This window comes from Monodelphis domestica, chromosome 1 (genome assembly GCF_027887165.1).
Source record: "Monodelphis domestica isolate mMonDom1 chromosome 1, mMonDom1.pri, whole genome shotgun sequence".
Classification (NCBI taxonomy): domain Eukaryota; kingdom Metazoa; phylum Chordata; class Mammalia; order Didelphimorphia; family Didelphidae; genus Monodelphis; species Monodelphis domestica.
This window is the reverse complement of record NC_077227.1, coordinates 481,593,129-481,615,013: the sequence shown is the minus strand read 5'-3', so window position 1 is coordinate 481,615,013 and position 21,885 is coordinate 481,593,129. Positions and strand designations below refer to the sequence as shown.

Below are 21,885 nucleotides of genomic sequence, written 5' to 3'. Positions count from 1 at the left end.
TTGGCCCTGAGACAGAAGATGAGAAAATCTAAAGTAGAACCAAAATCTAAAGCAAGATTTGGGACAGTGATGGCAATATTCTCATCATTTCCCCCAGCCTGCAGAGCCTTCTGCTCCCCCTCCTTTGTCCTGGGATCCCCCTAGGATTTTTCCCTCCTCAAGGATGATGGGCGGGTATGCTAAACCTTCACCAGTCCCCCCAACCCCCAGTGCAGCAAGGCCAGAGCACAGATCAGATTCACCCAGCTCAGCACTAGAGAGGACACTGTGCCTGCAGCTTCTCTAGCACCTTATGAATTTTTTAGAAGAGTCCAAAGTGCCTGCTGAGTCTGCCAATCAGTAGCCTCAGATTTTAGTAAAAAGATTTTAAATTATTCACCAAGCCCAGACAAACAATGGGGACAACTGGCAGAATTCTTCATCCCCCACTCCCCACCCCCACCCGATGGTGGACCTGTGGAAGACATGAAGTGAGAAGTCCATAACTCTGGGGGTGGGGTAAAAAAAGAAATGCAGGCTGCCCAATAAAATGTTCTTTGGTGTCCTCATCAACCAGAATGCTGTAGAGGAGAAGAATCTTCAACTGGTCCATCATCACCTGGACTATTGCAAAAGCTTCCTGATTGACCTCCTTCCTCAAATCTCTCCACATTCCAATCCATCCTCCATACAGATTCTAAAGAAACTTTCCAGAAACCCACATCCAACCATGTAAATCTCTACTCAATAAGCTCCAGTGACTCCTTATTATCTCTAGCATCAAGTAGAAACTCTTTTTTTCTGGCATTAAAGGCTCCTCACAAGCAGATTCCATCCACCACTCCAAATTTATTCTAGACTTTATGCTTTGGCACTGGTTTGCTCCAGGTCTGGAATGCACTCCCTCCTCTTCTCTGTCCCTAAGAATCCCTAGTTTCCTTAAACTTAACTCACATTTAGTGCCCCCTTTCCTGATCCTCTAACTGCTAATGCCTTCCTATACACACACACATGTAGAATTTCCTTGTATCCATTTTTATATATGTATGTCTGTCTGTCTGTCCCTACAGAATTCTTGAGGACAAGTACTATTGTCATTTTTGCCTTTTTAGCCCATCTAAACTGCTATTATGAGCAACTAGATGGTGCAATAAATAGAGTTGAAGTCAAGAATCAGATGACTCCTCTTGGGAGCAGCTGGGTGGCTCAGTGGATTGAGAGCCAGGCCTAGAGACAGGAGGTCCTGGGTTCAAATATGGCCTCGGATATTTCCCAGCTCATGACCCTAAGCAAGTCACTTAATGCCCCCATTGCCTAACCCTTATCGCCCTACTGTCTTGGAACCAATACACAATATTGCTTCTAAGATAGAAGATAAGGGTTTTAAAAAAAATTCAAACACTACCTGTGTGACCAGGAGCAAGTCGCTTAATTTCCTAATTTGTGAAATGAGCTGAAAAAGGAAATACCAAACTACTCCAATATCTTTACCAAGGAAAACTCAAATGGAAGTCACAAAGAGTCAGACACGACTGAAAAATAACTAAACAATAACAAAGGCTATTCTTAACATTTCCACTCTAGGCACCTACACAAGATAAATCACCCTCTATCTATTCTGTTCTATGCCTATACATGTATATGTTTTCTCTAAATAGAGAATGCAAGCTCATTGAAGGCAGACACCATTTTTTTAGCCCAGCACCTAACACAATTCTTGACATTTTGTGGGTACCTACCAACTGCTTGAAACTCCAATGCTAGTTCCATCTCTGTTTCTTAACTAGCTCTGTAATTTTAGCCAAATTCTTATAAAATAGGGATAGCAATACTTGCCCAGACTATTTCCTGATATCATTGAGAGGGTCCTTTCAACTCAAGTTTAATTCAATCCAATTTGACTGATATTTGCTAAATACCTACTACTACCTAGCACTATTTAAGATTTACATAATATAAAGATTAAAAATATAGTGCCTGCCCTCAAAAAGCTTGCAATCTAATAGAGGAAGCATAACCACCACACAAGTATGATCCAAAGTAAAATACAATAGATAGAAAATATCCTGACCCAGAAAAAAAAGTGTTTTGTGAAAACATGAGGAGGGAGAGAACACTTTTAACTTAGGGAATCGGGCAAGGCTCATTGGGGGGAGTAGTCTCTGCATCATCCCTTTGATGGGAGAGAAAGATTTCAATAAGTAAGGATAAAGAGAACTATATTCTTGGCTTGGATCCCAGTGTGCTCACATGCATTGAAGGAAGAAAGAGCAGGATGAGGTCAGAAAACAGTCATCAGTGTAATTTGGCTGAAACACAGAGTTCATGAAGGAGAGTAGAGAGAAATAGGACTGAAAAGTTTGATGTCAGATGAAGGTCCTTAATGCCAGGATGAGCAATAGGGAATTACTGAAAGTTTTTGAGCAGATGATATATTGGATTATTTATTATCATTACTATTATCATCATCATAATGGTTAGATCAATTATTAGAATACTATGAAACTAAAGAAATCAACATCATGAATCTCTTCCATATATAGATATAGATATAGATATAGATATAGATATAGATATAGATATAGATATATAGATATATATATATACTAGATAGTTTTTCTCCATTCCATGTTGACAAACTGACCTAATTATGGCCATAGACTGACATAAGCCTGACCAAAGGATGGCAGCTTCCCATAGAGCATCTCAAACAAACATCTTGCAGAGATGTGCTTTTTTGTCACAAAGGGATACAAGCAAAAAAGAGAAATGAATTAAATTTTAATTCCTTCCCTTGCAAAAAAAAAAAGATAACTAGAAATCAAAGCTCATGTTCCTTTAATGATAGCTAAGGAGTTTCATTTCCAAAGAAGATAAAAATCATCTCCCTACTATTAAGACGTATAAACCTCAAGATCCCAAAGGCAGCAATTATCTCTGATGACCAACTGTAGTGTCCATCCAAACTCAGGGTATAAGACTACCACCAAGCTGCACACTCTTTGTCACTCAATCAGTCAACAAACATTTATTATGCACTTACTTTGTACCAGACACTGTCCTAGGCAATGGGGATACAAACAAGTTCAAAACACCTAACCCGTCTCATAGCAAGCAGTTTTCTTAGAAAAACTTCAACATTGACAAGCTCCCAGGACACAAAGGTCCAAATGAACCCAAATCAAAATTTGATCTTTACCTAGACAGACAGCTCAACTCAATTCATGGAAAAATGGTACATAGGATGATAGAACTGAGAGTCAGAAGTGACTTTTTTTTTTCAAACCTTAGAATATTAGTTGGAAAAGAAAAAAATTCTCAAGTAACAAAGTCTTTGTATTGGGGACCATTTATCCACAACTCAAAGTGCATTTAACAGGCAATGCTATTATCTTGTGGGTTATGGCACTTTGGCTCTCTTACTTACTTGTGAACTTGGGCAGTTTAATTCAATTCAAGAAACATTTTCTGAGGCTCCCATAAGGAAATGTGGAAAGGTCTAGAGAACATGAAGACTTGGGGCCACGTTTTTGCCTTTGATGCATGTTAATGACCACGGACAGATTGCTTAATTCTCTGTCTTACAATCAGTTCCAAGGCAAAAGAGTGGTAAGGGCTAGGCATTTGGGGTTAAGTGGCTTACCCAGGGTCAAACAGCCAGGAAGTATCTGAAGCCAAATTTGAATCCAGGACCTCTTGTCTCCAAGCTACCTCTCTATCCACTGAGATACCTTGCTGCCCCTAGAAGAGACTTCAGAAATTATCTAGTCCAAATCATTCATTTTTATAGATGTAAGAAACTGAGTCTGGGAAGGAGAAAACTACTTGCCTCAGCATCTTGCCTAGCAGTACCTCAGCAGCTTTTTACATTTAAAGAGCAGAGCCCTTAACCTGTGAATCTCAATGTGAAAATTCCCTATATTGATGCAGATCAACCACTCATCTGTAACATATAAGCTAGAGAGTTGTCTAAAGAAGTTTTGAGAAATTAATGTCCCCCAACTGCCTACAATGATTACAAAGACTTTCTTTTTGTTACTTGAGAATTTTTTTCTTTTCCAACATATTCTAGGGACAGCTAGGTGGCACAGTGAATAGAGTGTCAGGCCTAGAGCCCAAAAGACTTAGGTTCAAATCCAACCTCAGACACTTCCTAGCTATGTGGCCCTGGGCAAGTCACACAACCCCATTTCCCTAGCCCTCGCCCTTCTATCTTAGCGTTGTTACTTAAACAGAAAGTAAAGATTAAAAAAACACAACTGATATTTTATATAATGAAACTGAGTAGAGTAGTTTATTTGCAATGGATAAACTAACTAAGAAACAAAGATGTGTATACTGTCATTTCCATACTTTCCATGTTAATGGGGTACCTTGGCATAACCTGTGTTTGTTTTGAGACTATACAAAAGGTGAATCCCAAAGTCCCTATATGTAGTGTCAACTTGAAAAGCAGTTTTTTCATCCATAAATTTAAGGGATTGAGCCTCTAAGTTCTTTTCTGGCATTGACCATATGCCAGACATTGTTACAAGAATGGGGAAGGACCACCAGCTAGAATGTGCATAGGTCATATGAGAAATCCACATGTCTATTCATTCTCCATAATTTTGAAAGGGCTTCTGAAAGAGGTGAGGGGGGAGGAAGAAGAAGAAGAAGAAGAAGAAGAAGAAGAAGAAGAAGAAGAAGAAGAAGAAGAAGAAGAAGAAGAAGAAGAAGAAGAAGAAGAAGAAGAAGAAGAAGAAGAAGAAGAAGAAGAAGAAGAAGAAGAAGAAGAAGAAGAAGAAGAAGAAGAAGGAAGAAGGAAGAAGAAGAAAGAAGAAGAAGAAGAAGAAGAAGAAGAAGAAGAAGAAGAAGAAGAAGAAGAAGAAGAAGAAGAAGAAGAAGAAGAAGAAGAAGAAGAAGAAGAAGAAGAAGAAGAAGAAGAAGAAGAAGAAGAAGAAGAAGAAGAAGAAGAAGAAGAAGAAGAAGAAGAAGAAGAAGAAGAAGAAGAAGAAGAAGAAGAAGAAGAAGAAGAAGAAGAAGAAGAAGAAGAAGAAGAAGAAGAAGAAGAAGAAGAAGAAGAAGAAGAAGAAGAAATAATAAAATTCCTGGATTTTGGCTCCTCTCCTTGTCCCCCAACCTGGCAAAATAAAAGGAGGATATGATGTACCACCAATGGCGGAAAACAGCACAGAGCACAAGTGATCATATGAAAATAAATACAATAGTTCAGGCTAGTGAGAGCAAATTAAAGTGGAAAGAGCAAGATGGGACCAAACCAGCAGACTTGTGTTTGGGAGACTATCTTCCACTGATTCCCTAGAGCTGCATTGGCAAAGCTATGGCACAAGTGCCAGAGGGGGCTGCTCCCCTCCCCCTCTCTATCAGCCTGAAGACATCTTTCACTTTACCTGCCTCCTTTCCCAGAAGCCCAATGGGAGCACTTCCTCCCTCCTCTATCTGGGATAAAGGGGAGACTCACATACAGCCTGAGGTTGCAGTTTGGGCACTCAGTCCCTAAAGGGTTCACCATTCATTACCCTGGAATGTTAACTGGACAAATTTTTCTAAAGCATAGATCCTTGGAGGCAGCTGGGTGGCTCAATGGATTGAGAGCCAGGTCAAATCTGGCCTCAGACACTTCCTAGCTGCATGACCCTGGGCAAGTCACTTAACCCCCTTGCCTACCCCTTACCACTTTTCTGCCTTAGAACTGACATACAGTATCAATTCTAAGCAGAAGGTAAGGGTTTTAAATAAAATAAAGCACAGATCTAATCATGTAACACACATACACACATACAAATGCACACACCCACACAACCCACTCAATAAACTCTAGTAGCTCCTTATTGCCTTTAAAATTAATACAAAATGCTCTGCTTGGCCTTCAAAGCCCTTAATAATCTAGTCTACTCCTACTTTTCCAGTGTTCTTTTATGTCTCACTCCCTGACATGTACTCTTTGTTACTGAAAGCTTTCCTCAAGCCCTCTTTAATCTTAGAGCTTTCCCTCTATTCGTTATCTATCTTGTAAATTATTGTTTTTATTGTTCTTTATTATCTTGTTAATAATTCTTTCTTTTATATGAGACTTGTTTTGTACATATTTGTTTGCATGTTATCTCCTCCATTCAATTATAAGCTCTTTAAAGGCAAGGACTGTTTTTTTGCCTCTTTTGTATCCCTAGCACTTAACATAGTATCTGGCTTAACATAGTAGTTGCTTAATAAATGTTTATTGATAAATTGATTAAACTCTCTCCAGTTGCCTATCCTCTAACAGTCAGCCATATCTTGTTTTGATGCCAGTTCCTATTTCTATACTATTTGAAATTTCCTATTAAAGTTTATGGTCATCTTTAATCATTTTGTTCTGAGTTTATAAAGGTACAGGTTAAGATCAAGAAAAGGGAGTCTAACTCAAAAAAGAAGAGATTTGTATTTCCTCCCAGCTCAGTTTGCAGTATGAGGTAACAAGCCAATTAAAAAGTATACTTCAATTTCAGTAATATCCTTAAGATTATTTATGCCCTAGATCAGTGATGGTGAACCTTTTAGAGATAGAGTGCCAAGCCCTACCCCCAATCCCACCCCACCCCAGATCAAGTGTTTTGCCCACCCCCCAAATGGCATGCCTTACACCTTACCCTCATTGAGTATTGGGTGCACCCTGAACCCCTCTTACCCCACACAGGGGAGGGAAGAAGTGCTCCCATTGGGTTGCTAGGAGGAGAAGTGGGTGAAGTGAAGAATGTCCTCAGGATGTGTAGAGAGGGGGATGGGAATGCCCCAAGCTCTCTGCTCCCCTTCAGCTCTGCCTCCTGTGAGCCAACCACCTTACCCCCTGTGTGCTCCCATTGGCTGCTGGCAGAGGAGTGGAGAGGAGAAGGGGAGCAGCTCCATCTAAGTCCTTCTGCCTTTCTAATAATGAATTCATGGGGGGGATAGGCTGCTGGCCACATGCCCACAGAAAAAGCTCTGCATGCCATCTTTGGCACCTGTGCCATAGGTTTGCCATCACTGCCCTAGATTATCTTTTGAACCTAGAGAAAGACTTACCAAGGAAACAAAACTGTAGCCATGATATGTGGAATTTGTTGTAGTGATTCAGATAATCACACTATACATAACACATAGCCAAGCCCTACTTACTTACATATTAATAAGCTGAATATAGAAGATTTTTTACTTTGCAAGGATTGACTTTAGAATGCTCTGTAGAAGAGGAAAAAGGAAATGAAGACCTAAGTACTCTTCCCCACTGACCTCCCCACCAACTCCCTTCTGTTTGGCTTTGCACTCAGATAACTGGTAACTAATCCTCTATGAAACATTTATGACTTATAATGGCTTTACCCCTCCTAGGAGTATTTGCATCCTAATGAATTCAAAATTACTTTCAGGGCCAGTAAAGCTTTCAAGATCCAAAGGAATGAAAGAAAGCTGGAATTTCAGTTGCCAACAAGGTGCCAGAGGTCTGTTGGAGGACACGAAGTCCTGCCCAGTTCTCCTAACATGACATCACCAATTGCCCCTATATAAATGGCCAGCCTTGTCACTCCTGTTTTGCAACAGTACTTGGGTTTCCCAGACTTTCATTTCCATGCCAGAGACCTGAGAGATCCTTCTTCACCCTTAGACCTCAGGGGCTCTGAAATGAACAAAAGAGTGACTTCTTGGTCACAAAATGAGAGAAAAACCTGCAACTACCCTTTGGGTAAGTTCAACCTAGCCAGCCCTGGGGTTCATCACCTATCCTTGCCAACCATAAGCAGCCTCTTAACAACTGCTCTTCTTTTCTCCTGACATCTTAGCAGAGTTCCACAAGGTGGCAGCCCTGAGACCAAGAACCGGCCAGGCTTGCAACCTGACACAAGGATACTCACACACACTCAGGAATTCTCAGAGGCTCCTAAATATACCAGGGCAAATGGATAGCACATCCCAGCCATCTGACTAAATATAACGCAATTTCCTTGGCTTCTAGAATCTGCATCTTAGAACTGGAAGTGATTGTGGGGACCAGATAGTTCTTTTTCCTAACCCTGTGAAGGAGGAAATGAAGACTCAGGGAATGACCCATTCTTGCACTGCCAGCTAGTGGCAGAACCAGAAGTCAAATGCAGTCCTCCTGATCATCTAGTGTTTTGAAAGAGCTGCTCTTTAAGAGAACCTGACAGTCCTACAGCCTCCTTTCTTGCCTTTTGAAGGACATCAAATATGCTTTTTATTTCCAGCATGGTATTCAATCTGGTTGGCATTCAGTTTGATTGGTTGAAGAGTTTCACTGTTATTACCACTAATTCTCAATTATCAGAATGAAGTGGGCTTTGGTGAAGACCCTCCCATTTGGGTGATGTAGCTTCCGAATACATCATGATGCTTTTTCTACTATATTTGCTTGCCACATCCAAGAGAGGGGCCCAGCCAACCCTTCCCACTTGCTGGTTCTAACTGACAAAGAGCAGTGATTCACGGCCTCTCCAGATGCTTCCCCAAACTGTCAAATATAGATTAAAGTCTCATAAATTGGGTTCTATTTACCCATTCATACAGGATCACTTCTGAAATGCTTCACCAATGTTTCTGGTGGAACATGGAGGTGTGAATGGGATTTGTGGGAAATGGAGCCCTTTAGTTTATGAAGTTCTGTCCTAGTCTCTATCCACCCATCTCCCACCTCCCTATCAGGTAAATTATCTATTATCTAGCTCTTTAAAAGGGAATATGAAAAACCGCAATATATTTGTGATTATATATTCAACCAAAAGCTCCCATAAATGTCTTTTCTATTCCAAGAAACTTTGCAAACTATAAAGCTCTCTTGACATTTCTGGAGAAAAAATGGAAGTTGGCTTTTCTTCTGATTCAGACACCTATTTTAGCCATATTAACTGAGCTAAAGATGGAGCTGGAGACTGAAGCAAGGGAGAGATGAGAATGTCAGACAGCATTCTCTGAGGCAAATAGCCCTCAAAGTGACTCCATGCCACTCCCACCACCCCCCTCAAAAAAATGTGACTTCTCTCTTAGGTCTGGATTGAAATTGCAACTTGCCTGCATTTATATATATATATATATATATATATATATATATATATAATTTATATCCAAGCAAGTTGCTATTTATATATATATACACTATTATATTTATTATATTATGGTATATTGTATTATATTGTTATGTTATATCATATCATATATTATATCATATCATATATCGTATCGTATCGTGTCATGTCATATCATATCGTATCGTATCGTATCGTATTATATCATATCATATTATATCATATTATATCATATCATATCATATTATATCATATCATATCATATCATATCGTATCATATCATATTATATTATATTATATTATATTATATTATATTATATTATATTATATTATATTATATTATATTATATTATATTATATTATATTATATTATATTATATTATATTATATTATATTATATTATATTATATTATATTATATTATATTATATTATATTATATTATATTATATTATATTATATTATCACCTCTCTAGAGAGTGAGTGTCTGTGCCAAACACGTCACACAGGCTGCTTGGGTCATTTTGAGAAGGGAATTTCATTTTTCGTGGCAGTGAATAAGAGGATGGAGCCCATTTTTGGTTTTATTTAGCAACAACGTGGCCACCGACTGTCCTTGTGCATCTGCTACCCCCTAGTGGGCTCTCGAAGAAGTCACTTTAGAAACTTTAATTTGTTCATGGAATTATTCTCTGTAATTCCCCCCCATCCAACATGTTTGTTCAGCAAAGAGTTCTTCTCCCAAGGAGAAAAATGACTGTTTGCTCTCATATTTCAGAGGGCTACAATCAATCAGATAATCAGCTCTTATTTCAGATAGAGCCAGCTTCATAGCAAACCCAAGGACATGCATTCACTGAGGACAGGCAGGGGATCCTGGATCTGCATATCATATCAATTTAGATCTAGAAAGGGTTTTAGAGATCATTTGGTGTAAGTCTCTCGTTGTATAGACGACAAAACCAAGGCCCATAGAGATGCAGCGACTACTCATCTAAAGAGTGCATTTGAAAACGGGACCCTGGACAACAGGATTTGAATCCCTGTCCTCTGACCCCAAATCTAATGTCCTTTTCCAAAGCTCTCATGTTAAGTTGGTTTGGCATTCTGAAATCTCTCTTCTATATTTTTGTGGAGAAATTAGTGACCCCTATTGATACAAACTACAGCAAGGATTCTTAACATGAGTCCACAATTTTTTTTAAATATTTTTCTATAACTGTATTTTGATATAAATTATTATCTGATGTAATTTTGTGTATTTTGTGTAATTATATGGATTTTGTTTTGTATATTTAAAGATATTATTCTGAGAAGGGGTCTATAGATTACGCAAGAAAGTGAAGGTCACAAAGAGGGTTAAGAACTCCTCGAAACTGAAAAGCAGAGTCTGAGAAACACCAAGTGTTACTCATAAATTTAGATCTGGAAGAGACTGTAGATGTCACCTACTTCAACTCCATCATCTGACAGTTGAGGAAACCTAGGCCTAAAGGGATAAATAAAGAGACTTGTCTAATATCACATAGGGTTTAAGAGGCAGAGACAGGATTTGAACTCAAGTTCTCTGGCTCCAATCATTGCTTTACAGCACTGAGTCATCCTTGGCCTTCCAAAGGTTATTTTCTTATTGAAGAGATGACCGACCCTAAGATTTTTCTATTTGTAACCCAATAAAACCATGTCCAATGGAGCTAAAAAATTCAAGATCTCACTGTCACTGGAAATTGTAATTCAAGTCTTAGGCCAGACTCTATAAACAGTTAGTATATACCTTGCAAAACTACAAGACTGATTAAGGGTTTGGTTTTCTCATTTGTCTTCACACCATCTTTATCAAGGTTTGGGGTGTTGATGCATTTTTATTTTGGTTTATTTTTAACCTTGTGATTTTTGCTTTGGTATTTCTTCCTGTCTCATTAAGTCACTCTTTTCTGTTTGGCACCTTCTAATTTTCAAGGAGTCTTTTTCATGCATCAGGTTTATCACCTTCTTCTCTAAACCATTAATTCTCCTCATTTTTCCACAGCGCTCATTTCACTTAAAATTACATTTTGTATCTCTTGCTTTGTTTCATGCAAGTACTCTTGCAGCCTGTAGCCAAGCCATTCTTTTCCCTGAGGGTATATTTAGACTTGTTATGAAATTCCTCCCTTCTGGATTTACCTCTTGGGCTTCTCTCAATTCCTAGTATTTCTCACTGGCTTTTCCCCCCCCTCTGTTTACTCATATCTCAAAACCTCAGTTTCTGCTTTGGGACTACGTGCTTTGGAAAGATTCTGCTCCTTCATATTCTTGAATTGTACCCCACAAACCATGCTTTACACGGATATAGTGACTAAGAAGAGACTCCATCTTCTGAAGGAATTCTTGGGTTTGGCTCATCCTCCTGGTAGTTCAACATATATTTTGTCCTCAACCTTACCTTCCATCTAAGAATCAATATTGTGTATTGATTCTAAGGCAGAAGAGTGGTAAGAGCTAGGCAATGGGAGTTAAGTGACTTGCCCAGGGTCACACAGCTGGGAAGTGTCTGAGGCCAGATTTGAACCTAGGACCTCCCGTCTCTAGACCTGGCTCTCAATCCACTAAGCCACCACCCAGCTGTCCCCCACCACAGTTCCTTTAAGTCTTATCTTGCTGCCATCTTGTTGGAAGCTCTCTAGTACGTCCATTTCAAAGATGGAAAAATTAAAGGGATGACCTGTCCATTTATCTCAGGCTCTTCAGTGGGACTAAGATAGGAACAGAGACTAGGTGTCCTGATTCTCAGTTCAACATATTCCCCATGGTTAGACTCTTCCGGAGAAGTAAGAAAAAGCTGAGTCTGGACATAGCTTCTAGAGAAAGGAATTCACTGTGAAAGATGTCAGTGGGAGGTGAAGGAGAAGGAGGGGAATTGAACAGGCGCTTCTAAAAGAACAGGGATGTTCGGTGGTTAGGTGATTCTACAACTGCTCCCCTGTGAGTGTCCCCATTGCCCCAACCCTATATATTTCTTCAGTCAGTTCTGACCCACCCCAAGCCTTCTTCCCTCACATAGCCTCTAAGCTGTATAACTTCCTGGTCCAATCTTGCTCTCCTTATTCCAGGAAAACTGTCTGACGTGGCAACCCAGTATGGCTAGTTGACCTCTTTAAGTTTTATTCTGCTCCAAGAAAATTAAGCACATTTCTGAATCATCCACCTGCTTTGGACAAGTTCTATAAATATGTCCTGACCATCTTCCCAGGCCTGGAAGAATTCAGCTAGTCAGAACCACAGAGAACACTGCCCTCTGGCAGGGCATCTAGATCATTAAGGTATCATGAGGAGGGAATTAACACCCATGCATAACTGGATGTCCAACTCAAAGGGGTCATATTGTCAAATGAGAGTCATTGTCACAAATACAGACTTCCGTGAGCAAAGTCCAAGGTCAGCTCAAGAGTCTTTCTAACCCTAGATCTGAATCCAGTAGGAATACTGAATAATGGTTTGGAAGTCAAGGTGAGAGCCCCCACTCCCTGATGATGAGGATAACTCAAAAGGTCAGAGACACCTTCAATTATTCCTTGGCTCCTTCTGGTGTATTTTAGAGCTTTCCTGGTATCTTTATGGGGAATCTCAACCCCTTTAAATCTTATCTTGCTACCATCTTGCTGGAAGCTCTCCAATACATGCAGGAACAAGTTCAATGGAAACTTAGCAGTAAATTCTTCAGATCATCCATCCTGCCCCACCCTCAGCTGCCCCAGGTATATCATTGTCATGATCACACTTCTATTTGAATGGTGGAATGTCTTAATAGCCCAATGATTCTGGTGCCCTATTGGAACCCAAATGTTCCTTCTGGGATAGTTCATCTCTTGGCCACTGCCCTGGGCATGGAATACATATATGGCACCTCTCTGTAGTCCCATTTCTTGTGCTAAAAACACTTGCTAATCCTACCTCAATGAGCTGTTGTAAGGAACTGCTGAAAAAATGGCCGAGAAAGTGCTCTGGAAACATATAATGACCTGATAAATGTGTTAAGTTATTATTAGCCCTTGTACCCATTCTTGGAATTCCACCTTGGGTGTGAACAATGAACTTGTGAGCTGACTCCATACTTCAAGGAGAGCTAACTTCAGGAATAAACACTATCTCATTGGACTTTCACTCCAAGAAAGTATTGATTTTGCCAGAGGAATGTAGAGGGAGGCAGGAAAGAGAAGAGAGGAGTATTGATATGGACCTGGGATATTATAGATGTATGGATCTCCTAATATGGAAAATCCTTCCACCAATGCAGATCAGCAACTAACCTGTACCCCTTAGAGAGGTGCCTAGGGCACTGAGAAGTTGTTACACAGTTAGTATGTGCCAGAGGCAGAATCTGAGTCCAGCTCTTCCTGATTCTAAAACCAACCTGCTATCCACTCTGACATTCTCTTCTTTTCTCATACAACTCACAAATTACCTATATTTTTATACTTTAACCTCACAACTAGGGTAGAATTCTCCATCCCCAGAAAGTACCAGAAAGAGTATCATCCCCTTCCCTTTGCCCAATGCTAAATCCCAATACTGAATCAGTGGATTTATCCCAGACCACCACAGACATACATACATGAATACACAACACACGTACACACATATACACACTCACATTCATGCACACACGCACATACATATACACGCATGCCTGCCACTTTTGTGGATGTCAGACCAGTTTATTGGTAAAATTAACATTAAGCTTCACAAATGCTGGGACAGTAAAGCTTCACGAACGCTGGGATGTGCTTTTCCTTTTAAAGAATTTCCACTGGACCTTGATAATGAGCATCCAGTCGTTGACATATAAACTCTTACAAGCGGATGTGCACACATGCGCCTCGGGGGGGAGAAGGTGGCAGCGTCTGGGAGCTGGGGAGGGCTTCTGCACCATGCACAGGGAGCCCACAATTCATTTCCCAGCTTTCTGGGCCTTCTGTGCAGACTTGGTCACCTTGCCTGCCCCTCCACTCTTCTTCTCCACATTCTTGATGACACCTACAGCCACGGTCTGTCTCATGTCCCGCACAGCAAAGCGACCTGTAAAGCAGGGGAAGTGGAGGAGAGTGAGAGAAAGCCCAGAACAGGTCCCATCCACATCCACATCCACATCCACAGAAGAGCCAGCAGGGCTATCGCTAGGAAGCCAGTTTCCTGCTTTCTTCTCTTACTTCTTGCTCAAACTATTACATAGCCTATTTTATAGATTGTAGTAGCCTCCCAAAAGGCAGTGGAGAAAGAAAACTGGCCTTGAAGGTAGGAAGACCTAGATTCAAGCCTCAACTCTACCATATCATAACTATATGACCTTGGGTCAATCACTTAATGTCTCAGGGCTTTGGACAACTCTAAGACTAAGTTGCAGGGGGTTGAGCTGCATTGGTAGAGGGAGTTTCCTCATGTGGAAGCTTCCTATATTAATAAAATCACAGGTCCAAGCCCTATCCCTTTCCCTAACGCTCTACTAACTGGTCTCCACTTCCAGTCCCTGCCCTCTCCAATCCATCTTCCATGTAGGTGCTCAAAAAATCATCTGAAGGAACAGGTCTGATTATGCCACTCCCTTGCAAAAAACCCTCCATGGCTCCCTATCTCCTATACATAATCCTCAGCTGGACATTGAAGGCCTTCCACAATTCCTAATTTTTCTGACTGATCTCCAATTAATCAACCTGAAGGATCCAGCTTTCCACCTGTTCCTCAAGCTTGACATGCCATATCCTGCCTCTAAAAGTTTGCTCTAGTCACCCCTTTGTCTGGAATGTACTCTCCCCTCACCTCTACCTCTCAGTATCTTTATCTTATCATAGAAGCTTAGATCTAGAGATAAAAGGAGCCTTAAAGTTTATCTAGATTATAGATTTAAAACTAAGTTTCTCTAGTCCAATCCCTTCCCTTTTATAGATGAAGAAAACAGAGGCATGTGTATGAATTTAGATCTAAGACTGGATGAGGACCTAGTCCAATCTGCTAATTTTACAAATGAGGAAACCAAGGCCCAGGAAGGTTGAGACTTGCCATAAGTCACCCTGGTCATAAACATCAGAGGAGGAATTTGAACCCAAGCCCTCTGATCCGAGGTGAGAGCCCTTTCCCATGCTGTCTCCCATTAGACTCTTCCTTCAAGGCTCAGCTCAGATACTATCTGCTCTGTCATCCTTTCCTGATTCCCTTGCTCTCAGTATGCTCTCCTGTCAGGTTTGCTCCAGTGGTTTGTCCGTTCTCTCCCTTCCCCTATCACTCCCTTATATTTGCCTAGATACATGTTGTGTTCTCCTGGTAAAATATAAGCTTCTTGGAGTAAAGGACTATCATGTTTTGACCTTCTTTGTTTTAGGTCTTTGGACACCAAGCACTGAACACAGTACTTCGTACAGTAGGTACTTGTAATTATTTGTTTCTCCCCAAAAGGGGGGTTTCTACCTGTTATTTCAATAGTGTTTGGGACACCCCTAGTGGAAATTCATTAATGTGAATCAGCAACTCATCTATTCATTTATAATCTTACAGTCCCTGGAGCTCTGAGAGGTTAAATGGTTTGCCTATGGCCACTCAGCCCGAACATGACAAAGGCAAGGCTTAAACCTAAGTTATCCTAACTCCAAAGGCAGTCCTCTGTCCACTAAGCCAAGTCACCTCTCTGTTCAATTCTTTTTTTTTTTAATGTTCAATTCTTTTTTTTTTTTAAACCCTTACCTTCCATCTTGGAGTCAAGACTGTGTATTGGCTCCAAGGCAGAAGAGTGGTAAGGGCTAGGCAATGGGGGTCAAGTGACTTGCCCAGGGTCACACAGCTGGGAAGTGTCTGAGGCCAGATTTGAACCTAGGACCTCCGTCTCTAGGCCTGGCTCTCAATCCACTGAGCTACCCAGCTGCCCCCTTTTATGTTCAATTCTTAAAAGGGCCTCCAGGCTAGAATGTCCTTCAGACTCCACACCAGGTTTATTTCCCCGAAGGATTCTCCTCATTGATCTTTCGGGAATCCTACCCTTGAGTTGGACATGACTCCCTTCAAGCCCCAATCATCTATAGGCCTGCAGCAGGGATAGAACTGACCCTGGCAAGTAGCATTAAAATTCCTAGGGAGTAGGAAGTAACTAGGTAGTTCAATGGATTGAGAGCCAGAGAGAGGAGGTCCTGGGTTCAAATCTGGCCTCAGATGCTTCCTAGCTGTGTAGCCCTGGGCAAGTTACTTAACCCCCATTACCTAGCCCATAACACTTTTCTGCCTTGGAACCAATATACAGTATGGAGTCTGAAAATGGAAGGTAATGGTTTAAAAAATTGTTTAAAAAAAAAATGGGCTATGGAGTTAGCAACCAGGGTTCAAGAGAATTAATTACAGACTGAGTTGAAGAATCATCTGTCTGTTTGGGAACTAGTCTCTTTTCTGCTCTCTGGTCTTCTTCCTCCTCCCTTCCCAAAGTCTATACCAGACCTTTGAGTCGAGCCAAGTTCGGAATTCAGGAAGGGATATGATTCCTAAGAGATAGATCCTCCCCCAGTCATCCCCAAGAGATAGGTCCCTCATTCTCAAGCCCAGGGACATTCTAAAATGCTTTCAACTGATAGATCAGAGAACATTTTGAAACTTCTCAGGCTACTGACCCCTACTATACGCACATAACTCTTTGTCCTAATAACCAGTGGGCATTTAAGTGGCCTGGGTTAACTATGAGCAAAATAAGGTTTTCACCAAATATAGCCATTCCTCAGTGTATGAATTAGTGATGATGGATTATTCACAGCAAATCTTTAATTTCTGGTCAATTTCTCCAACTGCCCCAGGTCCTATCAGGCTCCTACATTCCATCATGCATTCTTTCTAAGAGAAAACCAACACTCTGAGCCCAATCTAATAGAAAGATATATATACTACAAGAAAGCATGCTCCTAAAATAATTTACTTTGGAGTTATCTGCTGTTTTGGATTATCTGTTGTTTACAATTATCTATTTCACATGTGTAGAAAATGGAGAGTTGGTTATAAATACAGTCTCCCTGTTTCTGTCACTCCTGATAAGATGTCTGTTGAATGAAAGAGAGAAGCCAAGTAATCTCTCACCAAGGGGAGGATACTGGGAGAAGCTCTCCACACACATGGGCTTCCCAGGAATCATTTCCACAATAGCAGCATCTCCAGATTTCAGGGATTTGGGATTATCTTCCAGCTTCTTGCCAGAGCGACGATCAATCTTTTCTTTCAGCTCAGCAAATTTGCAGGCAATGTGGGCTGTGTGGCAGTCAATGACAGGTGAGTAACCTGCACTGATCTGCCCTGGGTGGTTCAGGATAATGACCTAAGGAGCATAAGAGGAGGATGAGGTCAGCTTCTGACCAAGTTTCCCCCAAGACCACCTCATAGGATATCTTTCTTCTTTCATGAATATTTATTAAACACCATTTTCTATAGGAAGTGCTTCCTACTCTTCCCACCCTGAAATTGATAATGGCCTTTCCCCCCAGGCTACCTTGGATTTAACTGATTTCTCTTTAATGTTTTTAAATTTATTTTGCATATTCTTATGTACTTGTTGTCTCTCCCATCAGAAAAATAATAGCTAGCATTTATATAAGACTTCAAGGTCTGCAAAGTGCTCTATGTATGTTATCTCATTTGATCCTCTCAACAAACCTGGAATATAGGTGCTAGTATTTATCCCCATTTTATAGGTAGGGAAACTGAGGCAGACAAAGCTTAAGTGATTTGCCTAGAGTCATAGAGCTAGTAAGTATCCAAAACTGGATTTCCCACACACTGTGCTACCCAGCTGCCCCAGATATAATGTGATATATGTAGCGATGCATCTCTTTTGATTGGAGATTGTGTCATTCTTAGTATTGGTATCCCAAGTGCCAGGCAGTCAGTATTTAATATTTTTATCCCAAAAACCTAGTAGTCAGGTTTTAATAAGTACTTATAGATTGACTGAAATGCAAGGGAAATAGTCCAATCATCAGAGAATCCCTGGTGTGAGGAGAAACACAGTCCAACCATTAGGAAGTCCTGAATCTGATAAGGGAGACCTAGACCAACCCTCAAGGAGTCCTGTTTCCTGTATTGGAAAGTCTCAGCCTTTATGCATACTTCTCATTGCCTTCTGGGAGAACTTGGCTATATCCATCTCTCCAACCTGTAATTTCCTGTTAGGCTTGAGGAGGGGACCATACCTACACTAGATCTCATCTACAACAAAGGAATCACCACTGGCAAACAGCCAGGTGGACAAACTAAGAGTGTTTTCTTTTTTATTTCTTAAATCAATCATCCCCAGGTCCCTCCCATATACAGCTGCAGCTTAATACTGGATCCCTCCATTGCCAGGCCACATGAATGCCTGGCTTGACTTCGTGGAGAAAGAGGGGAAAGGAGGGGAGGGAAGAGAAGGGAAAGGGAGGAGAGGAGAAGAAAGAGGAGAGAGGATGGAAGAGGGGAGAGAGGGAAAAAGAGAGGGGAGAAGGAAGGGGAGGGGAGGAAATAAAATGAGGGGGAGGTCAGAAGAAGTTCTCTTTATTGAAGAAGTACTGCCTCCACAGCTTAACCACCAGGAGGGCCTTCTAGAAAATCAGAAGCTCTGTGTATCAAAGATCACTTAGGGCACCAGAGTTTGGATGGTTACCATCCATGTTCCCAGAATTATTGTAGTAGAATGACCCATGGTGGGTAGGGGGGGGGAGCCAAAAGAACTTGAATATCACTTACTACCTTGGATAGTTGGAGAATATCCTTCTTCCAAAAACTCTTATAGGTTCATGCCTCTAGCACTCATGAGTAAGAGTATTCCTGTCCCCAAGTCACCACCTTGGTGACCTTGAGCAAGTTACTTACCTTCCCTGGGTCTCAATTTCATCACCTATAAAATGAAAAGGCCTAGATGGCCTCTGACATTCTTTCTTTCTCTAGATCTGAAACCCAATGACTCTATGAAGTTCATGCAGCAAAAATGGGGCAATGTCATAAAAGGGGAAAGGGTTCCAAGTCTCCAGCTTCACAGTCCATAGTTCTACCAGAAGATTAGTTTCCCTCTCCTTTTTGAGTCACTACTCTACAGCCCAGCCTTTAGTATCCTACCCTCATCTCCAAGCTGGGTCATTTTTAATTATTATTTATAATATTTAGTAAATGATATAATAATTAACAAATAAATACAGCCAAAACTGTAAGTCAGACTTCTATGGGAAATCACTAGGGCTAAGTTATATCATAAATTCTATCACTGGGGAAAAGGTAACAGGAAATCATCTTGTTAATGTTGAGAGGCCACCCTCCAGTATTTCCAGAGGCCCCAAAATTGAGTCCCCCCCCCAAGATATCATTGGTCCTCTTTAAAGGATGAACAACAACAACCAACAACAACCAGCCCAGCCAGTCCTCTACATTCCATCCCTCCTACCAATTGCCTTCTTCCTATCTCATCAGTCATATTTCCCATCACCTTCCCTTTCCCCCCCTCCACCTAACCCAAAGTTCTCTGCCTACCATAAGGCATAGCAAGATGGTTGTAGATACCTGGGAGGTGAATTGTGCAGCCTCCTGGGGAGGGTCTGATTTGCTGTCACCACAGACATTGCCACGGCGGATGTCCTTGACAGACACGTTCTTCACATTGAAACCTACATTGTCTCCAGGAAGGGCCTCACTCAGGGCCTCATGATGCATCTCCACTGACTTCACCTCCGTAGTAATGTTTACAGGAGCAAAGGTCACCACCATACCTGGCCGAAGGATCCCTGTCTCCACTCGGCCCACAGGCACTGTTCCAATACCTAAAAGGAAACAGTAAGAGGTGAAGGACAGGAAAATCAAGAAAAGACAAATAATCCACAAAAAGAGAAGCTTCTGGAAATCCTGAAGTCTATGAAGGGAGATTCCAGGGTCCAATATGAAACTGGGACAAGGGTCATTGGAAATCCATCAATAATCCAAAGATTTCATTTCAGCCAAAACTTCCCATCTCTTTTTCCAAACTTTTTATCAGTTGTCAAATAAATTTACTTGAGTTTTATTTTTTGTTCCTGTTTCCAGAAGGCTTCTAGATCATAGGATCATAGATTTGGAACAGATAGGGATCTTAAAGGTCAAGTCCAACTTGATCATTTTTCAGATGAGGAAGCTCCAGCTCCAACGCCCTGTATATTAAATCATGCTCAAGATGATGATAATCAACTGAAATGGCTACAATATAAAAATGTAGCAGGAGAAACCAGAAACTGGGAAAGAGAAATAGCCAGACAGATGGAACAGAAACAGACTGAAATCCATGCATTCACTCTGGCCAACCCACAAGCTAGAACTCCCAAATCCAGGGTTCTTTTATCTTTAGCACAGTCCTATCTAGGCTTTCTTTAGGTCTAGGTCAAGTCAACAACTATTTATCAAGTGCCTAATGTGTATAAGACTTTTACAGTAGCTACTGTGGTGGAGGAAATAAACTAAATCCATTCCCTGTCTCCTGGAGCATATAGTGTACTCTTTGAGATAAATCCAGACACAGGGAACAGCAGAGAAAAGATTGGAATTCTCACCTCCAATCTTGTAGACATCCTGAAGTGGGAGGCGCAAGGGTTTATCTGTTGGACGGGTGGGGGGCAGAATGGTGTCCAAGGCTTCCAGCAGGGATACACCACTGGCATTTCCTTCCTTCCGCTCCACTTTCCAACCTTTAAACCAAGGCATCTGTAGAACAGAAAAGACAGAAATGAAAGCCACAGCAAGAGCTCAACTGAGCTAAATCAAGAAAAAGCTGAGCTAGTCATCCTTAAGTACAGGGTGGACCAATTAACCACAAGTCATTCCCTCTGGATCCCTAGGAAAGTTTACTCATGAATCAAGGATATCATGGACAGTTCCTAATGGCTCCTTTACCAGCCAGCTCTTCTCTCTCCTCAAAAGCACAGAGTTCTCTAATCTCCAGAGACATTGTAGCTCTTGCCTCCCATTAAGTCAATGAGATAGATAGATACACTTTAGAGACCAACTAGTTTAGTTCCTTCATTTTACAGACAAAGGAAATCTGAAGTTGAAGTAACTTGCCCAGGACTAGAAAAGTCAGGATTCAAATACAGTTGAGATAGAATGGAAGAAAAAAGTGATTGAGTCCATATCACCACATCTTGCACATGAGGAAACTAAGGCCCCAAAGATGTGAAGTAACTTACCAAAGATTACATATTGATTAAATTTATTTATTTATCATGGCAGAGTAGCAGAGTTGGGATTTGAACCCTGAACATCTGACTCCACATCCAGCCCTTTTTCCATATGCATAATATGCTCACAGACAGAGCACATGAGGCAGAAGACATAAGAGAAAAATAGAAGAAGGATAAGTGCTAAGGTGAATAAGGAAGTAGTTGGAGTAAGAAACCTGGCCTGAACATCCTAGCCCTTCCAAGCTCAGAAGTCAGCAAAACACCAATACTCACTGGATCCTATCCTCCCTGCTTTTCCATCTTTTTCTCCTTTATCTCCTTTCATGCCTCTCAGGCTGGGCTCAGTGACAGATGGCTAATTGCTGAAATATTTGTTTTAATTTGCTTCATTTCCATTTCTTGAAGACACTGGATGCTCAAAAATTTCCACATCTGCATTTCCTGTGGCAGCCTTAACAACCCTATTCCCTTCTCCCTTCCCTTTTCCTGCCTATTCTCCCTCTTTTCTCTTCTCCTTCCTTCCCTTTTTTCCCCTGCTCTTGCTTCTCCCTTCTCCACCTCTCTAATTCTCCTATTTCTCTAGGTTCCTTCTCTCCTCATCCTTTTCTCTTTCCTTCTTTCAGCCACTAGTTGTTTGACTTTGGGCAAGTCACTTGATTTCTATTTGCTTGTTCCCTTACTT

At 41.0% G+C, this 21,885-nt stretch overlaps 1 protein-coding gene across 7 annotated transcripts in view; it reads right to left on the bottom strand.

The window, feature by feature from the left end:
• Nucleotides 1-13,709: 13,709 nt before the first annotated feature.
• Nucleotides 13,710-21,885, bottom strand: part of EEF1A2 (eukaryotic translation elongation factor 1 alpha 2) — a 28,714-nt gene continuing 20,538 nt past the window's right edge. For all 7 annotated transcript variants that reach the window (XM_056812826.1, XM_056812832.1, XM_056812829.1 and 4 more), the window contains 4 exons: nt 20,577-20,727; nt 19,561-19,817; nt 17,116-17,350; nt 13,710-14,091 (listed from right to left, as the gene is read on the bottom strand). In XM_056812826.1, the coding sequence (XP_056668804.1) occupies nt 13,964-14,091; nt 17,116-17,350; nt 19,561-19,817; nt 20,577-20,727 (771 nt within the window). In that variant the 3' untranslated portion in view covers nt 13,710-13,963. The remainder of the gene's footprint in view (nt 14,092-17,115; nt 17,351-19,560; nt 19,818-20,576; nt 20,728-21,885) is intronic.